Source organism: Prinia subflava, chromosome 11 (assembly GCF_021018805.1).
Source record: "Prinia subflava isolate CZ2003 ecotype Zambia chromosome 11, Cam_Psub_1.2, whole genome shotgun sequence".
Lineage (NCBI taxonomy): Eukaryota > Metazoa > Chordata > Aves > Passeriformes > Cisticolidae > Prinia > Prinia subflava.
Window position 1 is genome coordinate 2304314 of NC_086257.1, and position 18302 is coordinate 2322615.

The 18302-nt window shown below is 42.5% G+C and overlaps 2 protein-coding genes across 2 annotated transcripts; one reads left to right on the forward strand and one right to left on the reverse strand.

Annotated features, from left to right (window-relative positions):
• The first annotated feature begins 1259 nt into the window (after nt 1–1259).
• Nucleotides 1260–2973, forward strand: DUSP28 (dual specificity phosphatase 28). The gene is made up of 2 exons (XM_063408644.1): nt 1260–1770; nt 2710–2973. The coding sequence occupies exons 1-2, from the start codon at nt 1423–1425 to the stop codon at nt 2833–2835; spliced, it is 474 nt and encodes a 157-aa protein (XP_063264714.1). The 5' UTR covers nt 1260–1422; the 3' UTR covers nt 2836–2973.
• Nucleotides 2974–3142: 169 nt separating this feature from the next.
• On the reverse strand, nt 3143–17952 carry LOC134556264 (claudin-19-like). Its single transcript, XM_063408643.1, has 5 exons — nt 17321–17952; nt 9157–9321; nt 8926–9007; nt 6236–6346; nt 3143–4931 (listed from the first exon to the last, which is right to left on the reverse strand). Exons 1-5 carry the CDS (start codon nt 17538–17540, stop codon nt 4832–4834), a joined length of 678 nt encoding a protein of 225 aa, XP_063264713.1. The 5' UTR covers nt 17541–17952; the 3' UTR covers nt 3143–4831.
• Between the last annotated feature and the right edge of the window lie 350 nt (nt 17953–18302).

Here is an 18302-nt window from a genome sequence, read left to right on the forward strand (position 1 = left end):
GGCCTGGGAATAAGGGGTGTGCCATGGAAATGCTAAACTGGGCAAGAGCCACTGCCAGGGGAGGTCCAAAATCCTTGGAAAGAGTGGCTGTGGAGGAATCCCGGAGCCCTCCCCACACTGCTGGGGTGGGCAGCATCAGGGGTCTCCTGTTGAGCTTTCTCCTTTCCAGCTGCAGGATCCCAGCCAGAACGTGCCCTGAGCACAGGAAGCAGGGGCAGATGAATAAGCCTACATGTGGGAGCTGGAGCTTGTGCTGGATAACAGGAGGGGACACTGTGCTCTTGTGCTCATGTGAGGGCTGACTCCTTTGGCCCCAGAGCCAACATCTCACTGACAGGCTGCTGTTGGCACAAATGATGGCAGGAGTGTGGCAGGCCGAGTTCCCCTTCCTCAATGGCTGAATAAAAGCTCATCCTTGTACCTCACTCTAATTCCTTAATGGGTGGCACTGCATTTCACACCAGTCTGTGCCCTGCTGCTGCAGCAGTTCAGGTTCATGTTTGTGTCAGCAGCAAGTATCAGTCAGATGCTCCTGTTTTGCCAGAAATCAAAGGGTTGAAGCAGCTCAGCCTCCAGGAAGCAGCTGGCACCTGCGAGCAGCCCTGCAGCACCTGCCCAGCACTGGCCGATGTGACCTTCACCTGGCTGGGCTGGGCCCATCCCCACCCATCCTGTGCAGGGCAAACACATGTCAGCACACTCTGGTGTAAGATGCTCTCTGCCCTGGCAGCACACCAGCAATTCTACTCAAGTCCAGAAAGATTAGCACTATGCTATCTGGCCAGCCTAGTAAATCATTTTCTGGGCACTCAAAAGACGCTTTTGTTGTAGGTGAGGGGCACTGAGATGCTTTAGAGAAGATCAGATCCATCACAGAATCACAGAATATGCTGAGTGGGAAGGGCCCACAAGGCTCATGGAGCCCAGCTCCTGGCCCTGCACAGGATATCCCCAGGAGTCACACACGTGCCCAAGAGAACTGTTCAAACACTTCTTGAACTCTCTCAGACTTGGTGCTGCACCCCCTGCCCTGGGGAGCCTATTCCAGTGCCCAACAACCCTCTGGGGGAAGAACCTTCTTCTAATATCCAACCTAAACCCGTCCTGACACAACTTCAGCGTCGCATCCCTGCACTGCCAGCACTCCCGCAGCAGCAGCAGCATTCCCGTGCAGAACACGGCAGATGAGAGCTGCTCTGGGGGTAGCGACTGTACAAATCCACCGGCTTTACAAGAGAGCTGCGGGCTCTGAAAGCGCTTTCAGCTTTCCCAGCGCAGCTGTGGGGACGCGGCCGGCACTAGGACCTGCCCGGAGCCTCTCGGCCGCAGCCGCTGCGGAGCGGACGAGCGCAGCCGAGCCGGGCTGGGAGCCCCGCACCGGCACCGGGCACGGCGGGGCCCGTGCGTGCCCCGTGCCCGCCCATGCTGCAGCTCTACCCGGTCACGGCCTCGCTGCTCATCGGCACGGCCAGGGCAGCGTGCGACGAGGAGCTGCTGGAGCGGGAGGGGGTCACCTTCTGCGTGAATGTCACCCGGCAGCAGCCGTTCCCCGGCCTGCGGCGCGTCCGCGCCATGCGGGTGCCGGTGCTGGACGACCCCGCCGAGGACCTGCGGCGCTTCTTCGAGCCGTGCGGAGCCGCCATCGAGGCGGCCGTGCGCGCCGGGGGCCGGGCGCTGGTGTACTGCAAGAACGGCCGCAGCCGCTCCGCTGCCATCTGCACCGCCTACCTCATGAGACACCGGCAGCTCCCGCTCAAGGACGCCTTTGAGGTAATGGGCCTACAGCCAGAGGCACATTTACAGCTCTTCCGGGGAAGAAATTATAGGCTTCTTATGAGAAATGATGAGTTCTTGTAGAATTGTTTTGGTGCTTTCACCTGCCCATCACCAGTTATCAGAGATTCAGCATTTGAATAAAGGGTCCCCTGTAAGCTTTTTCATGCCCAGCTTGGTCTAATAAGTTTTCAGTGCGGGGTTTCTAGGATGAACATAAATACAAATGCAAAGAGGCTTTAAGCACAGGTAGCAAACAAAGCCGGCTGCTTGGTGAACATTTTCTCTCTCATTTGCAGTCGCTTTAAGTGAAGACAGAAACATAAAGTGAGTGGGAGCAGGAACTGTTCTGCAGGGTTTGCTCTCTGGGACAGCTCCGCACAGCAAAGCAGCAGTGTCTGTCAGGCCTGCTGGTGCCCGGGGAGCTGCTGGCTGTCAGTCGTGGCTGTAGTGCTGTAAGCAGTGACACGGCAGCTTTCCTGGGAAGCCTCTCCAATGCAAACTACCTGTGCTCTGTGGGTTTTCAGTCTTCACCCGTCTGGCAGATGTATCATTTTATCACAGATAAAGCGTGTGTCTGTATGTCACAGATAGCCCATTTGCTTAATTTGGTTTGAGGTGTGCAGAGAGTGACCAAGTGTCACACTGTCATCTTAAAGATGAGCAGGGTCACTGCACTTGGTGAGAGATTTTCCCATTTCCAGCAAACAAACAGTTCTGTCTGTGTCCTACCTGTGAATCCTCTCTGTAACCAGGCCTCCCTGTCAGTTCCTAGCAAGCACCCAGTGAAGTCAGTTCACCAAAACAGACATTTGTTACTCTGTAGCCAAATCAAAACAAAGGAAATCTTCTCAAAATTTTAAGTTCAAAATTCATTTGCATGACTCCCACAAATGCAGGATACCTTGCTTCTACCGTGTCTCTCCTCTTCTCTAGGCTGTGAAAACTGCCAGACCCGTAGCAGAACCGAATGCAGGATTTTGGTCTCAGCTGCAGAAATATGAAGAAGAATTGCAGATAGCAAAGCAGTCTGCTCTGCCAAGCAAAGAACTTAAAAAATAGCAAGTGTGAAGATACTTTAAAGAAAATGAAGTGACTTGCTACAGACTTTAAAAAAATGAAAAAAGGTCATTTCCTAAATCTCCTGTATATAAAACACTTTATCCCCTTAACTGAGTTGATGGTTCATTAAATTCATCCAGAGCATTTCTGTTGGTAATGTGTGGAAACAGGGCAGGTAAGCAGGGAATAACAGCGGAAACAGAACATGGTTGGAAGGACTGTAAACACACCAGAGAAAGGCATGGAATCTTCAGCAGTTATTTTCCCCTGAATGACGCTGAGTATGGTAATGATGTACTGAACGAAGGAAGGAGTTACCACACAGGGATTTTTTTCCTGTTGTTTAGTTAAACTTCCCAGTGATGCCGTTAGAAGACATGATCCAGACCAAGGACGTTCTGAATTTCTTCCTCACCTACTGGATCATAACTCATGTTAATGAGCTGACACAGCCTTTGGTGGGAAGCAGACAGTGGTTGATGCTTTGTCTCTGCAATTTTCCTTATGTCCAACTAGACGAAAGTACCCTCACAAATTACCCAAAAATCCAGAAGACAGACTATACAGATGAGGGTTAGGAGTTCAGCTCCCACCATGTAGGCTAAGTGGCTTTTCAGCTTTTGAAATTATTCTCTAAAACACCAAAGGAATGATTTAAAAAACTGCAGATGATAGTGGAAGGAAGAAGATGACACTGGCAATCCAGAAGTAATCATTGCCCATTTTAACTTTACTTACTAAGTCCAGCAGTGCCCAGTTCATTCCTTAATGTCTCAGTTTACAAGTCAGCTGTTCCTGCATGCAGGCAACACGGCTAAAGCATTTCTGCTGAGATTGCTTGCAGATTGCCCTCTGAAATTATCTTTTGGGCCACCAAGGAATCTGCATGAAACTTCCAGAGCAGACTGCTACGTGTCTATCATTAGCCATTCAAAACAGAGTTTTGTCAAACTGTATGAATACATTTGTAATTTAAAAGGGACAAGTTGTGGAACCTGAGAACCTGCAGGATGAAATTCCATTCCACCTTGCTGAAAGCATATATATGAAGTATAGTTAGCTCACTGCCATCTGCCTAAGTGCTCACACAAGGTAAACATATGCTCCCAGCAGTGGAGTAGTTTGAGGCAGAAATTCTAAAGCTGGAACAATGACAGAAAATAAAACCACTGGGGAATGACATGAATTGGACAATTCAGATGCAGTAAAGGTTCCCGAAGTTAAAGACTTCTCAAAGTTAAAGTAGTGTTATTTTAAAAAGCTGAAACCATAGAAATAAAAATAAAAAATCCAGGCTATCATTTTCTTAGTTAACACAAGGCATTTTTGTACCAGATGCTTTCTCCACTCCCAGCTGTGTCTGTTCATTCCACATCATTTATCTCCTGTATCTGCATTACAGCCAGCAGGAAATTTGTCGCACATCTTCAGATTTGAAGGTGCTAGAAAAATTTCTGTAGCTTTTATAAGTCTTGACTATCATGTATAATACAAATTTCAGTATAACACCAGATCCTTATTAGAGGACTCCACTTATCAAAAAATCTGTTTCAGTCTGTAGAACAAAATTTATTTCTTGTCAAAAGCTTAAGCTGCTAAACAAAAGAAGGAAGCTAAACATTAATGAAAACACAACACATTTGTAACTGTGAGGCATATGAACTTGCAGTCAGATACAGTTATCAGTTCCACATGTTTGAGTCAGCTGAAACAGAAAACATTGCTCTCGAGTGTCAGCATATACTGTGCTCTGGTTAAATTTTACCAGGCTTCTCAGCATGCAGAAAACCTTCATGCCTCGGGATTTCACGTCAAAGCATCTTCTGTAGAAAGCTATTTACATCTGAAAACCACTCCTATTTACATTGAAAGCCATACCTCCTCCTGGTACCTCCAAATTAAGGCATAGGATTGCAACTTGGAACTAGAACAAAGAAGTAGCTCACTTCTTTGTTGAGTTCATAACCCACTAGCTACAGGCGATGCAGACTGATGCTCAGACGTACTCCTTGTTGCTTATGACTGTCTCGGAGTTCCTGGGGTACATGTGTGGCTGAGAAGCTGCCTGGGCTGCTGTGTATGCATATTTGTTGGGGCTGTAAATAAAGAAAAAAAAAATACAAAATAACAGGTATTAGACACATGCCATGGTTTCAGATACTTAGAAGTTACTCAGTTAGCTTCAGTTAGCTTTGTATCCAACCCAGCAATAGCACCTTCTTCACCACGGGTCAGAAGTTAGAGGCCTCCTGTTCTCACTGTTCTGGTAGCTAAGGGGGAATGGACGGGCTCCCTGATGGGCTGCACAGCCCATCTCTCTCATCTCCTCAGCCACACTCTGCACTCCTGACTCACATGTGCTCTTCCTCAAGGCATTTCAGTCAAGGCCCTGAAGCAGAAGCCCTTAGCACTTTGTACAAGCTGCAGGTTTTAATACAGGAATCAAGATGATGAAGAAAGAAAACAGAAGTATCTTCACCCAACCTTCAACTGTCATTCAACTGAACTTGTATTTCATGTATCAGTTTTACCTGATTTTCAGGACATTTGGTACTTTGTATCAAAGTAAGGTGAGCAAGAGCTAAAGTCCAATATGGCTGATGAAACGTTACCATAAAACTGAACTGGTTTCAGATTAGGCAATGGAGTATCAGAGAACACTCACTTACTACCTTTTGATAAAATTTTCCTAACATTAAATACACCAACAGTGAATATGCTTCTTCCTTCCATGTTATAATCCTCTCAAGCTTAGCTAGTACAACCTCCAAGCTATTTGAGTTGTGGTAGGCAAGGACCTCTGCTGTTTCTGCCTATTTCATCCTTCTCCTTCAAAGAGAGGCATTCTGTATGTGTCAAGATTTAAGACTGAAACAAAAACGCTGGGAAGGTTAAACATTGAGGCCAGAAATCTCTCCTTTCCTGATCTGATGTGCAACAAGACATTTCCATAAAGAACAAGAAGGAAAAACATGTTTCTAGTGATCAGTTCCATGTGCTTTGGGAAATGCCTTTACACTTTCTGCAAACTGAACGGTGTTTGAACATTTTACTCACAGTGAGTACTGCAGAGAAACTGGATCATAATACATTAGGAGGTTTTATATACTTTTCTTTTGGTGGCAGTTCACTCTTTCACTGCACATTTTCACCATCAGCAGTGCCCAGAATTACCAAATACAAGTTAGAGGTGACTGCTGATGGTGTTGTATCAAGCACCCTGCCTGGGAGGTGCAAGTGTTTGGTACAGCATCCCCTGCCATCAGCAGTCTGTGACATGCCACAGCACTGCTGGTAAGTTATACATGCTTATAGCAGGGGTGAGAGAGAGACAGAATACACAGAGAGAAAGGGGTATGTGATTGACAGCTACTACTTCAAATGACAAATCCAAGATTACCTGTAATTCTGTTTTTCCGTCCCTCTGCATGAACAGGTCAGTAAGATTCCACCAAGTATGTAAAGGACAGATCCAGTCCAGCCCAAGTACAGACCTTCTCCTAGTTCATACCTGAAACATGAAAGATTTTATGGAAACAACTTATAACAGGATCACAAAGCCTTGCAAACAAATTCTAATCTGTGTAGAAATCAGCTAACTGAAAGGAACTTCAGCAGTTTACACAGAACAGATCTGGCTTTGTGTCTGCTCAGTAAAACTCTTGTTTGTATAGAGTTGCTCTGCCAAATTAGTGACAGTGCAGAAAGTACTAAGCAACATAAAGTAGCAATAAATAATTGTCTATATTTAACAAAATGTTGATAATAAATAACAATGAGATACCTTCTGTACAATCCACAACATTTATTTTGCCCTTTTATTGTCTGTGTCACTGAAACGATTTTGTGAAACTGAATGATTCATGTTACTGTCTGTCAGCTGAAAAGGCTGACCACAGACATCAGTTTTCTGTGGACACAACACTGGGTCACTTACAGGTAGCTGGTTGTATAGGGCTAGTTTTCAAACTTAGATATCCTAAAGGATATTCAGCACCCTCTGTGGTTGTATGGCTGAAAGGCATTTATGAATGTACCAGGCTGAAAAAGCATAGTTCCCTATTTTACTGTACAAAACTATACCTTTCAGGAAACCCCCTAGTCCAGTCCAAGAAATTCATTGATAATGAATTTGTCCCAAAGACTAGAGACAGCTGAGTCTGGAAAACTCTGGCAGCAGTTTCATAAAAAGAGGAAAACAAATTTTTATGACCAGACAAAAACTCTACCCACAATTCACCTGTACATCTGTGGTCTGACATACCCAATATAAGGACAAAGTGTCATGGCCTGCATTGAAGGTAGCATGGAACCAGAGATTTGTGTTTTCTTTCCACTTGGAAACACAATCATTTAAAAGTGTCAAAGCTTCTGACTCTGCAATTCATTGCTAGCAGGAGGGTTTCAGAGGTTTATACAGGTTCACAGCTCTCTGAGTTCTCATCACACATGGGAGCCACAAGGTCTCCACGGGTTTAGGTACTTCCAAACACGGAACAAGCAGAGAGTCATTATCAAAAAACCCAGGGGTACAAATTGCACATTGCCCAGTGCCTGCAATCATTTCTGCTCACCTGTCTCCTGTAAACCAAAGCAAAGTATATAGGAGACATCTGCAGGAGAACTTAGTTTGCCTTCAGAGCTGTAGGAGAAACTCCTCTAAGAATTAGCAGAGGTCAACTTCACTAATTTGCTGAAGTCAGACCAAAAAAATGCAATCTGAAAAACCAGATTTGCCAGTCTCTTAAGAGTGAAGATCGATACTGGCACGCAATTGAATTTAAACCTGCCTCACAGACTGCATGTCCAGCTTTACAATGATCAAACTTAATTCATCCAAGAACTGCTCTGTGAATCAATAGCTTAAACATGAAGTTTGGATATTTAAAAAAAAAGAAAAGAAGATTTCTTTAGCTACTGAATGCAAACCATCTGGTAACTGATTAACAGGCATTGATGTTGAAGCCCAAAGCTATAGCAGGTAACTATAAAACACGCCAACTATCCAACTAACCGAAATTCCTTATCAACGGTTGTTGCAGCTCTCTAATGTATTTATTACCCTTCATATAGTTCTCTTAAGGGGATATAAAGCAACAAAAAGTAACTGCACAAATACCATTTCTTTCTAAGCACTTCATTGAAAACACAGGGAAAACTGACAAACAACAAAAGCAATTGCCTAAAGTACTTTGATTTATCACAAAGCACTTCACCTCTGACTTCCCTGAACTGATTCCTGGGTGGGAGCTTACAAAATACCTCATATATGACCCTAATAGCTAACAATTTATAGTTTACTGATCTATGAATTATATACTTGGTAGAAGTATATTATAGATGTCTCATATTCCACAGACAGTTGCTTCCCTCTCCTTTTCCTGCTGTTTGAAGGAGAGGCCCAGTCACCTCTACTCCTGTTCCTCATTGCTAAACAGGGCACCTAGATAAGGTGCCATAAGCTGCCATTTGGTTTTGACAACTGTTACTTTTATATCAGACAAAGAGTAAGGGCTTTTGTACCTCGAAACTTGTTTGTAGGCAACTGCACTAGCTGCTAATCCCACCAATTTTGCCTCATTTTAACTCACAGCACAACAAATGTTGAGCTGTTTATATATTGACATATATAAGACAGGCAGCAGATTTCTCTGCAGGTCACTAATACAGAGCTCAATCTGCTTTGCATGTAATTTTCCCTTGCATGTACATCTGAGGTACTTTATTCTAGCCAGGACTTCAGTTTTGTATCTCTTTTGGTCTAAATGCCAAAGCAGATAAAGAATTTTACCTTTTCTCCTTCATAACATTGAGATACACACTTGAGCCTCTCAAGAAAATGCAAACACAGTACAAACCCCCTCAGCTGCGGGGTTGGTATTCCTCACACCGTCACTAACTCTTCCAGAAAAGAACCCTCCTCCCTCCCCAGCAACATCTCTGAGGTGAAAAGACTCCCTGAACACAATTTTTCCCTCCTGTGGGACTGGATAATGGGATCCATCCAAGCTCTGAAACTCTGGAGTAGCTGAGCTTAGTGCAGCTGTCTAACACATGATGGAATTTGATATGACAGATACATTAACTTACTTGGTTCCAGCGTAGAGTTGGTTAAAAAACTGAGCAGTAATCATTGCAGCATACCAAGAAATAGCCACCATGGAGCAGAGACCTACCAGAAAAAGTTCAAAAATCACACAGGTGAATGATTCCTTTAATGGCTGTAACAGATTCAAACCAAGAACAAGTTCATTTCATTTAGTCTGGCTGTGAAAGCAATACAAAGTATCAATAGTGCTCTCATTTCAGCCTTGATATTACCTGCTAAAATAAAAAGAAATCCTCCTGTGACAGTAAACTTCATTTTTCCATCTTCATCACTCAACCCAATGTTTGTGCACTTCATACCCAGCAGTGAGACTACTGCAGCTAAGAATCCCAGAAGGATGGAAGCAATCATCAGGGCACGGCATGCCTGAATGTGAGCTAAGACAGAAAAAAGAGAAAACAAATCAGGATCCATACAGAAATTGCATTCGTCTTGTGCTGAAAAAAATACAAGTGATTAGAGGAAGTGACAAAATTAACAGGTGCAGTGATGAGTGAATCTTGTCCAACTTTGTCATACGGTTCAGAGAAGCCTCCAAACCCAAGTGTGTTTAGCCTTCAAGTCAACCAGATTTGAGAGTTGAACTATGGCTACACTTTATGAGCTCAGTAAATCCTCTTGTGTCTTTAGTAAATCCTGAAAAATTACAGCAAGCCACTCATGCCTTACATTCCTGTGAAAATGCCTAGTGGTATACATGGTCATTTGCAGGAGCAGGAAAAAGTCTCCTACTCACAAGTCCTTCTGAATTCCTGACACATGTACAGCTGATGCACAGGCCACATCTGAACTCCAAGTGATAGCCAAGGTGTGCAAGGCTCTGGCACTACTGAGGCACTGGAGAAAGGTGCCAGCTTTGCTGCTTCCAGGGAGGGATAGGAAAGAATTTTGTTCAAGTTAGCAGTGCACTTCAAACTCAGCATAACAAAGAGGAGGTGAGTGTGTCTGAGAGCTGCAGCACTCCTCCCTAAGACATTCTCCTGTGGAGAGGTTCCAGCTGCTGTGGGCACGTTAGGGAATCTGTTGTGCTGGCAATTCTGCATCCTTTAAGCTCCTGGCCTTCACATCTGGGTATCAATTGCACCAGACTAGATTATTAATCACCCTAAGAAAGAAGATCGAACAGGGACTTTGGTCTCCTTTAAAATGGCACCCTGCATTTGGCAGGCTCCAGGTCAAATGGCATTTCGGCACCTTTATTGTGAGATAAACATGCCAAGCGTCACAACCTGGCAGGGTCACAACTGAAACTTTGTTGACTTGATTATGTTCAAGTTCTCTTCCAACCTAAACGATTCTATGACTCTACAATTTTAATCATACTGGACACTCACAGTGTTGACGGCAGCACTGAAGCTCTCTCTCCCTGCCCACCCCCACATCCTCCACCATAACCTGCTGTCTAGTTCTGTAGCAGATGAGCTGTGACTCTCCAGACCACAAAACTCAGACAGAGAGACAGGAGGCAAAGTGATACTCACACTCCAGCTCAGCCTAATGTGGCTTAAGAGTACTGCTCCTACAGGATTAAGTGTTACCAAAGATAGCAATAAGCACTATTGAGATAAACATACAGAATTAAAGGCTAAAATCATTTGAGGAGTTAATGCTTTGTTAAGCACTAATTTTTAAATTTTTGTGGAGAAAAATGAAGATAGTAGTAAAAGTGGAAAGACCCTTCAAAATACCACCAACAGTTCAAGGTTTTTGCCTGCAGAAGATACTGTTAAGGTAAGTACTCAACAATGCTGCTTTCAGGTTTAAGATCTCACACCATGGTGATCACCCAGCGGGGTCCAACAGCTCCCATTTCCTGCAGTGTCACATGGGACTCTCCATACCTTTCCAGGACATACAAGCATACCCTTGCTCGAAATCCAATGGGAAAGGGATTTCATGCAACTGTCCCACAATACCATAAGCTCAACAGCCTTAACTGAGGACTTTAGTTCATAATTCAGAAAACTCAATTTTTTATTTTAAACTTAGCTTATTTAACAAGATACAAAGTCAGTTCATTTTATTAGTACACACCAATTGTAAGAAATTATCCCCAAATTCTGTCATTGGAAAAAAACACCTATGGAACCTTAAAAAGAAGGGGAAAAAAGAAAAGAAAAAAAAAAAGGAAGTTTATATGGAGTAGCCAGTCATGGTTTCAATCTTGTGCAATATTGCATTTAAAAAGCTCCTCACTTCAAATATTTGTAATTTAGATTAATGGTTTAGTGAACTAAAATTAAATTGGTTTAAAAGAACCAAGTCAGACTTTTCCCATACATCAGCCAAAACCCATTCCACACAGATCAGTTGCCAATAAGGAAACTTCCGTGGAAAGTCTTCATTGTCCTTCTGATGAGAGGTAACAAAGACACCTTTGTTCTTTTCTTTTGCCCTCCCTCCAGTCCCTGGCATCCTCACAGCAGTTTCAGCTAAGTTTCTAAACAGGAATTTGAAACACACCTAAACTGACCATGGTAATTTTTAATCTGCCTTGGTTCGTATCTGCAAGCGCTATGGATGTTTCTCCGAGGTCCCACTGCCTGCTGAGCCCTTGTTGTTACCAAATCCATTTTCTTCCTCTTTCCTGCTTTGCCCAGCTGTTCTTTCATCCAGTGTCTCCTGACTTTTCTTTTTCAGCTTTCCTTCCTAAAAATGTTCTATCTTCACAGTTTTGCAAGCTGTTTTTCCCTTCCCCTTCCCCCTGCCTTTATCCCTCAACTACACTGCCATCTTCTCACCTGCAGGACTGACCTCCTCTTCAGCAGATCAAACCCACTCTTCACAAACCCACTCCAGAACCTGAACCAGTCATTTACCTTCTGGCCCCACTTTTCTCCTTCCTGCTGACTCCAAGTTATCTGTAGCTCTCAGGAGCCCTGCTGTTGCTTCCCTTCTGTTCTGTTTGCTTTAACACTCACGGTGCTCTTTTCTGACTCCCCCCAGGTTCTTTCAAACCCACTTCTTTCTCCAGATGCCAATCTCCCATAGGCCCACAGCCCAAATCTGCACATGCTCTCAGAGGCAACAGCCCGTGTAAACACATCAGTGACAAGATGCTGCCTGGAGTCAGTGGCAGTAAGCTACAAAGCAGCCCTTGGAGTGGTTTCTACAAGAACCAAATACAATCACAGAATCATTAAGGCTGGCAAAGATCTCTCAGATCATCAAGTAGAGCTGCTAACCAACAGCACTGGTGCACACTGACATAAATGCTCTGCAGAGGATAATGTCTGATGGAATGATCCTGCTGTTACTGAATGACGTTTAAATAGGGTTATGCTTCTCTTCATAAACACACACACATCTCCCCTAAAAGCAATTGTTAGAGAAGACTAAAAGCTGAAAAGATTATTCCTTAAATACTGGACAGTTCCAGAGAATTGCTGTGTTAGATCTGGTCAACAAGCCTTTACTTCGTATTGAGGGAGAAAGTGAATTTAAGATCTCATTCCCACTAATCCTCTATTACACATTCCTCAGATCAGGAGTATCCTCCTACCTATTTAGTTTAGCCACCTCCTAGGGCTAGATTCAGCTAGAAGGAATGTGTTTTTATTCTGAATAAGTATCTACATACTGAATTATTCAAGATTAACAAAAAATACCTTTGCTGTCTATAAACACACTTACTATCCACAGAATATTGCCTAGTTGGGCATTTGAGGACAACCACAATTATGATGAAGACTGATACAGAGGACAGAGGCCAGCAGCTCTATATTTCCTGATATTTAAAACCACATCCAAATAGACTTTAGTTAACAATCCCTGACAGTAGTTAGCAATAGTTAACAAGCCTAATCATATATTAATTTATAGCATATACTCCTTCTGTAAGTTACAATATAATGTGTTCTAATATGTATAACATGTAATCATCTATTTCTTGGATTATCTACAATTTTCAGTCTCAACTCACCAAACCCACTACCACTTTGCAGCAAACACCAGTATTTCCCATTACATGAAAAAACTCCAGCTACAGTTACATTAGCGATGAAGCATTGCAAAAAGTGGTCTACACAATAAATCCAAATAAATAAATTGTTTAAACATGTCTCCTACTAAGACATCCCATGAGATGCTAGAGAAGAGATTACAACCCACTTTAAATGCTTGTTAAACACTTGAACAACCGACTTCATTTGCCTTATTTTATAGCCTTTCCTAACATGCTTGACACATTCTGCTGCTTGAGAGATTTTTATTACTTCAGCCCACAAAGTCCTTCTTGGCCAGTTATTTTCCAGTATAACCAGATTACCAAAACAAAAGCCTTACTACTTTTTGCCAATAAGTTTTTAAGCAAGATAAACCAGGCTGCACAAAGTCACCTACCAGGCAGTGCAAGCATAGTGTCAAAATCCCTGCAGTTGGACACTCCAGTGCTGTCTTCTGCACAGCTCTTCCACAGGTTTTCAAACAATGTAGATGTAGTGATCACAGAACCATGTATACTGGAGACTTTCCAGTAGTTATTTGGCAAAGTAGCTCCAATAACTGCTAGCCCACCCAAGCACAAAAGAAAGCCAACAATTTCCAATGCAGCAGTCATGCTTGTGAGTAGTAACAGTTAAATGTCCTTATAATTAGATTACAATCAAGTGAAGCCTCTCAGAAGCCTCCTTGCTGTTTTATCTCTGGGTTTCACTCCAAAATGAGTCTACCTTTGCTCTTTGCTCTTTCCCCATTGATAAGGCTTACTGGGCATGACAATAAGAAGTGGGAGCAGTTTATGATAAAGATATTAGCACGTAAAAAAAGTGACAATATTAATTCTTTTTCTAATAGGAAGTGAAAAATGAGCCTATTCTTTTTCTCAGCCTAGAAACTCGAGTCACTATTTCCACAGAATACCGTGTAAGAGTGACAATATAGGCAAGTATTTTATTTCTGTCTCTTTTCTGAAGTCAACCAGATTTTACACTAAATTAAAATTGCTTGTAATTTTATCATTGCTGTCAAATCAAAAAGCTTTTGTGTAATATTTTCTTGAGGATTCAAACATGAAACAGCTTGAGAACAAAAGCTTTATACTTCTGCTAGAAAATTTACCAAAGTTTTTTGTGTTATGGTCATAAGTAATCCACAACAACTGTAGTGCCAGCTTCTTTCAGGAAGGTTAAGTTTATGGATGATGGTTTCCTTTAATATTTTACTGTCTATTGATCCACAGCTAAACACATTCAGTCTTAAAAACAGTCTCACTTAGACTGTACAATTGTACAATGTATTACAATTATAATAATGTATGTGTCATGGAATTGAAATATAAGGAAATTAAGGAGTTAGTGTGACACATGTCTCAAAAGGAATAAAATTATGAACAAAACAGCTATAAGAAAAATAATACATATCAGCAAATTGCATCTGTTTGTTAGAATACCTTAAGATTTAAAAAAAGCTATTTTAGACAAAGCATATGTTAAACTCAGTTTAGTTGCTTCTGCTCTTGGCTAGACAGAATCGAAGATTCAATTCGTGTCTCCCACTCTTGTTAATACTTTAAGGTACTTGTGGATCCAAATGGGGTTAACCATCTCTTGCAGTGATAACCTGCTCTTATCTCCAGGAAATGGAGTCAGAGTTTCTTCATAAAATAATTCTGCTGTGATGCAACATGGTAACAGATCCACAGCATTTATGTAAACACTACCAGAAGAATTAGCCTTTGAGAGAGCCACAACTTGTCCCTAACAGCTATTTGTTGTTTTTCATCAAAATTCTCTGGTCACTTTGAGCTGGTGCTGCAGGTTGGTAGTTCAGCTGCCAAAAGGTATCACAGTGCCACTGTGACATTTTGGCTCCCATGGCAGCCAAGAGGATCACTGCCATGGATTTAAACCAGACCATATTTGGCAGTGTGATCCTGTGCAGCTCTAAACCTGCAATCTTGTAAGGAAATCAGATAGTGTGTGGTAAGAAATGATCTCAGGTGACTGTTACAGGATTCCCTCCTTCTGCTAAGTCACTGCAACTTGACAAACGATGGCACAGTACAATGAACACACTGTACCTGTACCCTGGAGTATCTGCATTTCATTAGAAGCCCTTCAAAGCGTTTCCAGCTAATTTACCCATACAGTGGACCTATGCTGGTGATCTCAGCAATTCTGCTGACAGCACTTCCAAAGGTGAGATCGTTGGACCTGGAATCCAGTGTTCCTGGCTGTTATACTGCTGCCAAGGATAGAAATAAAAAACTAAGAGTACGATTTTTAAAAAATCCCTTCCTAGTCAAGAAATGTATTTCAACAGGCACATAAATCATAAAGCACACATATAAACAGAAAAGATTAAACTTCAGACCTGAAGTGCATGAGTTTTCCTATACAGCACCAGGCATTTTAATAATTCCCTTCAGGAGACCACTCTCCAATGTGTTAAAGAACATAAGGCTATTCTTCACTAAATTTTGTAAACTGTGGCTTGTCAAGCAATGGGCATAACAGCCAGTACTGCTCTGCAAGAGGATGTGTCAGCAGGGCTTACGGGTTGGTGTTGAGAGCTTCACATCAGCACCGTGTTGGAGCAGGCAGCAACAGGACAGCACTGCTGGGGTAGCTTTTCTCAGTTTTAATGAAACATCAGTCTCATTACAGGGGTTGAGACAACTGAGAAAAAGCAACAGCTCACAGCCTGCCAGTGGCAGCTGCAGATTTTGTTACAGAGCATCTTAAAAACTTTTCAGCCAGTAGGATACTGCTAAAGCTTACAGACACTTGTTTTAGCCAGTCAATTATAGCACACGTACACCTGCTTCAAACAATGCTCACTTGCATGCTTTTCTATGAACAATACACAATACCCTTATTAAGCTTAGGACCTTCTACTATCTTGTCAAGCATAGATTTCTATAGTGTTAAGATTTATTCAAGCCAAACCTAGAAACTCAGCCTTTGTTTCCCATGTCCTTGTTTGCTATACTACTGTATCTTTTCCAGTTTCAAACTTTTCAGTTGCAGCTATTCTGAGGTCTCAGCTTTTTCTGTCTGAAGCCTGCTTTTTCATCTCCTAAAATCCTTTTTACTTTTAGTGTTTCCCACATAGCATCCTCCACAGCTTGGAAGCTTTCCTTTGGGCTAGCTCTAACCCGGCCGGTTGAACCAAACGTCGTCGTTGTTGGCCCCATCTCATCACTAATTTCCAGAAACACAGAGAAGACCCTGGAGAGGAGCTGAACTGGAGGGTACCAGGACAATGTGAAAAGTTGACATTGCCTCTGATGCAATGAGCAATGTTTTTAAAATCCTTGGGAGCATAAGATTAGCCTCCTTTTGAGGCTACAATCTGGCCTCATTAGGGGACACTGATATTAAGCTGGCATCCTCATTATGAAGGCAGATGAGGCCACCAAAGCGAGGGCCCTGTGGAAGAACCACGAACATGCTGAATCCCGAGAGTTAAACTCTCACCCTTTAGACATCTGCCTTACAGTTAGGCAGCTCTGATTCCAGGGAAGTGCACATCTGTGTCAAGAAAAACAAGGTTCAGAGTCTGTGACACGTCCAGACAAAGAGCAATGACAGCAATCAGGAACCTATAAAGCACGGAAGACTTGAAGAAATGATATGAACATCACTCATAACTTGACTGCACAAACCTGAAAGTTGTAAAAGAATAAATGCAAGGTTTAAGAGAGAAAGTTTAACAAAATACCATTCCAGAGGCTACAGTGTTTCTGTTTCTATATTCAGTTTGCTGCAGAAAGAACTTCAGTGTTAGTCCTTCCCACTCCTTTACCACAGTGGTTACATTAAAATATTTTTTAAATCCAGAACTATTCAAACAAATACTTTCCAACCCCTACTGAGACATCTCTTTTTAACTGCAGATAAACTACCCTGCTAACATGGTCAACCCTAGAAAACACAGAAGCATCCATTGCACAGATGTATTTTAGTCTAAGCTCACCACCTCTGAGAAATTCCAGAAAAAATACCCAGGTACTGAGGTTTAGCACAAAGTATCAAACCAGTTCTGGAATATCCAATAATTCCAGTCTCACACCAAAGCACAAACAAAAACTAGTGCTCATGGATTATGATCTGCTTGTATTGAAGAACTAGGCTGAGTGAAAAGATGTTATTTCTTCCAAAACTATTTTAAAAAAAATCAGACTGACTGTATATCACCCATACCTCTATGTCAGCACACCAGAGAGGGCAGCAAAGCCACAGCGGTGACTGAGCTGAACTGCAGGGTGAACACTGGTTCCGTGGTGGCCCTTGTCTGCAACCCCTACAGGATTTGGCCACACTAGATCCTCTGGAACAACTGCAATCCGTGCCCCCCAGCCTGCTAACAGGCTGAACAGAAAGAAGGAATAAACCCCATCCCTGGATTTTACAAACATATGCCTTGACCACTTACGGTCTGAACTCAGCATGTAGAGAAATTTCTTGCACTGTACTGATCCAACAGCAGTTGCTGCACAGTCCATCCAAAGGCCTTCAGACACCCAGTCTGCAGTAACCAGCTCTGCCGTGGTGTCCAGAACTTTCCATCTGCTGGACATGGTAGTGACAAGCAGTGTGGTGAACCCTGCCAATGCCAGCAGCAATGCACAGATCTGTAGACAGGATGATGCCATCGCGACAGGAGTTTTCTTCAAAGAGGTTCCCCAAAATTTCTGGTACCAGAAACCTGTTAAAACAGTTCACACACACACACACAGTGTATGGAGTTACCTTTACACAAGCCTGACCTTTGCAAAAACATCCAAAAAATGCCTGCCTGCAAAATAAGGTATCACACAAGGGAACTGTAGAGCAGGAATCTAAATCCCATTAAGTAATTGGAATAATTAAATATTCTATACATTATTTTCTTAAGAAAACTTTTATTATTTTTCATGTTTACCACAAAAAAAATGCAAACAGAGCAAAACCACAGGACACAACCGATGAATTCTCTAATTTTAATTTGCAGTGTTTCATCCATTCATTACTTGTTTGCTAACTCAAAATTCATTTAAAAATGAAAACTACCAAATGCTTAGTAAATTATTCATCTCCTAATTACAATATCTACCAATACAAATTTAAAGCAAGATAAATTGTGATACTCACGTTTATGGTATGTTTCTAACCTGTTTCCTCCACTTTCCTGCTAGATCGTAGTGTCAGCACTTTGTGAGGACCGATTCGATCACCCAAGTGAAAGTTTTGTACTCTTTAGGACCTTTGTCCCATTCTAAAAATCAAGGACCTGGGGCCAAAGCTCTGTCCAACTGTTGCACAAAGATTTGGCATGGGTTTTTGCTATAGCAAAGTGTTAGTGAAAGGGAAAATTACCAGAAATTGATGTAAATTAGTACCAAATATACTCAGATTAACCTGGCATATAATTTGCT

Bases quoted from the DNA above. Each gene is read 5' to 3' on its own strand.
- DUSP28 (XM_063408644.1), top strand. From the start codon at position 1,423: ATGCTGCAGCTCTACCCGGTCACGGCCTCGCTGCTCATCGGCACGGCC. The intron at 1,771-2,709 runs GTAATGGGCCTA...CCTCTTCTCTAG, and splicing joins CGCTCAAGGACGCCTTTGAG to GCTGTGAAAACTGCCAGACC.
- LOC134556264 (XM_063408643.1), bottom strand. From the start codon at position 17,540: ATGGCATCATCCTGTCTACAGATCTGTGCATTGCTGCTGGCATTGGCA. The intron at 6,347-8,925 runs GTAAGTTAATGT...TTCATGTTTCAG, and splicing joins CAACTCTACGCTGGAACCAA to GTATGAACTAGGAGAAGGTC. The intron at 4,932-6,235 runs GTAATCTTGGAT...CTTTATTTACAG, and splicing joins ACGGAAAAACAGAATTACAG to CCCCAACAAATATGCATACA.